The sequence below is a fragment of the Branchiostoma floridae genome, chromosome 1, assembly GCF_000003815.2.
Source record: "Branchiostoma floridae strain S238N-H82 chromosome 1, Bfl_VNyyK, whole genome shotgun sequence".
In the NCBI taxonomy this organism is placed as follows: domain Eukaryota; kingdom Metazoa; phylum Chordata; class Leptocardii; order Amphioxiformes; family Branchiostomatidae; genus Branchiostoma; species Branchiostoma floridae.
In genome coordinates this window covers 34,074,249-34,075,871 of record NC_049979.1, presented here as the reverse complement: position 1 = coordinate 34,075,871, position 1,623 = coordinate 34,074,249, and the positions used below count along the sequence as shown (strand labels likewise).

At 50.6% G+C, this 1,623-nt stretch overlaps 1 protein-coding gene across 1 annotated transcript; it reads right to left on the bottom strand.

Moving 5' to 3' along the window:
• Window positions 1-60: 60 nt before the first annotated feature.
• Window positions 61-1,617, bottom strand: LOC118410851 (beta-1,4-glucuronyltransferase 1-like). The gene has a single exon (XM_035812703.1). It carries the CDS (start codon window positions 1,596-1,598, stop codon window positions 456-458), a length of 1,143 nt encoding a protein of 380 aa, XP_035668596.1. The 5' UTR covers window positions 1,599-1,617; the 3' UTR covers window positions 61-455.
• Window positions 1,618-1,623: the final 6 nt, after the last annotated feature.

The window sequence follows — 1,623 nt, the reverse complement described above, 5'->3', positions numbered from 1 at the left end:
TGCTGCTACCAGAAAAATTTGCCTCTCCAATCTACCGTAATAGGCACAGGGCGAAACGGCCATTGTCTGGCAGCGTGAACATGTTTAGAATGTGATTAGCCTTTACAGCATGTGAGCAAACAGTGAATACATGTAGTTGACACAAAGCCTATTGCTATGGCAAACAAAAAATTGAATCTGTATTGTTGTCAATATACTATCAGTTAATAGCCTCTACTAGGCTCCCCAGGTCGCTGGAAAAATAGTAAAAATTGGCCAAATTAGACAGAAAACATTCCAGAGGAGTACAGTTTGAGCCAGGCCGGCCAACACTCCTAGGCCAATCAACTCCTACCAGGCTTTTATTTCTAACTTGGCCAAAGTCCCCTATTTGGCCAGGTGGGAGTCTGGTAGAGACTACAATTCAGACTACCTAATAGTATGTAAATGCATGGAACAGTTGTAGGAAAAAAATACTAGGAATAGTAGTTTTTTAACTGTTGTACCTGGCTTATGCGGTTGAACCCGTACTGCTTGAATCTCTCGTCATAGAGGGGCACCGACCACCGGCCGATGTAGAACGGCTCCCATGGATCCTTCCAAGTCACGTTGTAGGCAACATCCAGCCTTCGTTTGGAGGAGGACTTTGCTGCTGTCCATTTATCATAGTCAGTGGAACTCTGACACTTCCAGCAAATGTCTCGATAAAATGGCCTGGCCTGACCCTGCTGCAAGGCCTCTAACAGCTCTGTCTTGTCTTTTGGAATAGATGCGTTCAGCTGCAATTCAAAAGCTGGAACCACGTACACTGTGTCCAGGTGATCCGAGACCAGACTTGTTCTAGAGTCAAATAATCTGTTTTCTAGGGCGAAGTGAACAAAGTCAGTCCTCAGTTTCTCACTGGGGAGCATGTCGATGTCTACCACGAAGATGAATTCTGTCGACGATCCCTGCCGAGCCACATTCCGCAGCAGGTTGTTGGGATATGGCTCCTTCTCTGCACCATAGTTCAGAGTGGCTGACTTGTGGTACTTGGCAAGATGGAGGATGTCCTGGCAAGGTGTGTTGAGTAAGGTGGGGGACTCCTCGTAGATGATGGCCTCCCTGGACGTTGGGTAAACCAAGTGGAATGAAACGTACTTGCGAATAAGTGGATAACACCGTCTCAGTCCGCCCACAATGTCATCTGCAAATGCTGCGTTCTCACCGGGTGCAAAGATGGCTACGGAGACGGGTCCATCCCATCTCACACTCAGCTCCACGATGTGGTACAGATTCTGCACGGAGCACTGCGTTACCAAGGTAGCATCCTCCAGCTGCACGTCCCCGTTAGCTGCATCATCGCTGCGGATGTAGAAGTTATGGATGCGGTACTGACCGCTGACGTCCAGGCTGCCCTTGGACAGCTTCGCGCTGCTCTTCCTCAGGTTCCCCCGGCTGGTGCTGCTACTCCCGGCCAGCCGCCTCCCCTCCCGCGGGCTGAAGTGCTCCCCACCCTCGGTCTGGATGGAGGAGGGGCTCCGGCCGCGGTCCCGGTCCAGCCTGGAGAGTAGCGTGATGTGCACTACTTGCATTACGACGATCAGCCCCACCAGGAAGATGATGAACTTGTTAATCATTGGAGCTGCTCATCCTGAGACTACG

What these genes read in the sequence shown, in the direction of transcription:
- LOC118410851 (XM_035812703.1), bottom strand. Translation starts at nt 1,598, where the DNA reads ATGATTAACAAGTTCATCATCTTCCTGGTGGGGCTGATCGTCGTAATG.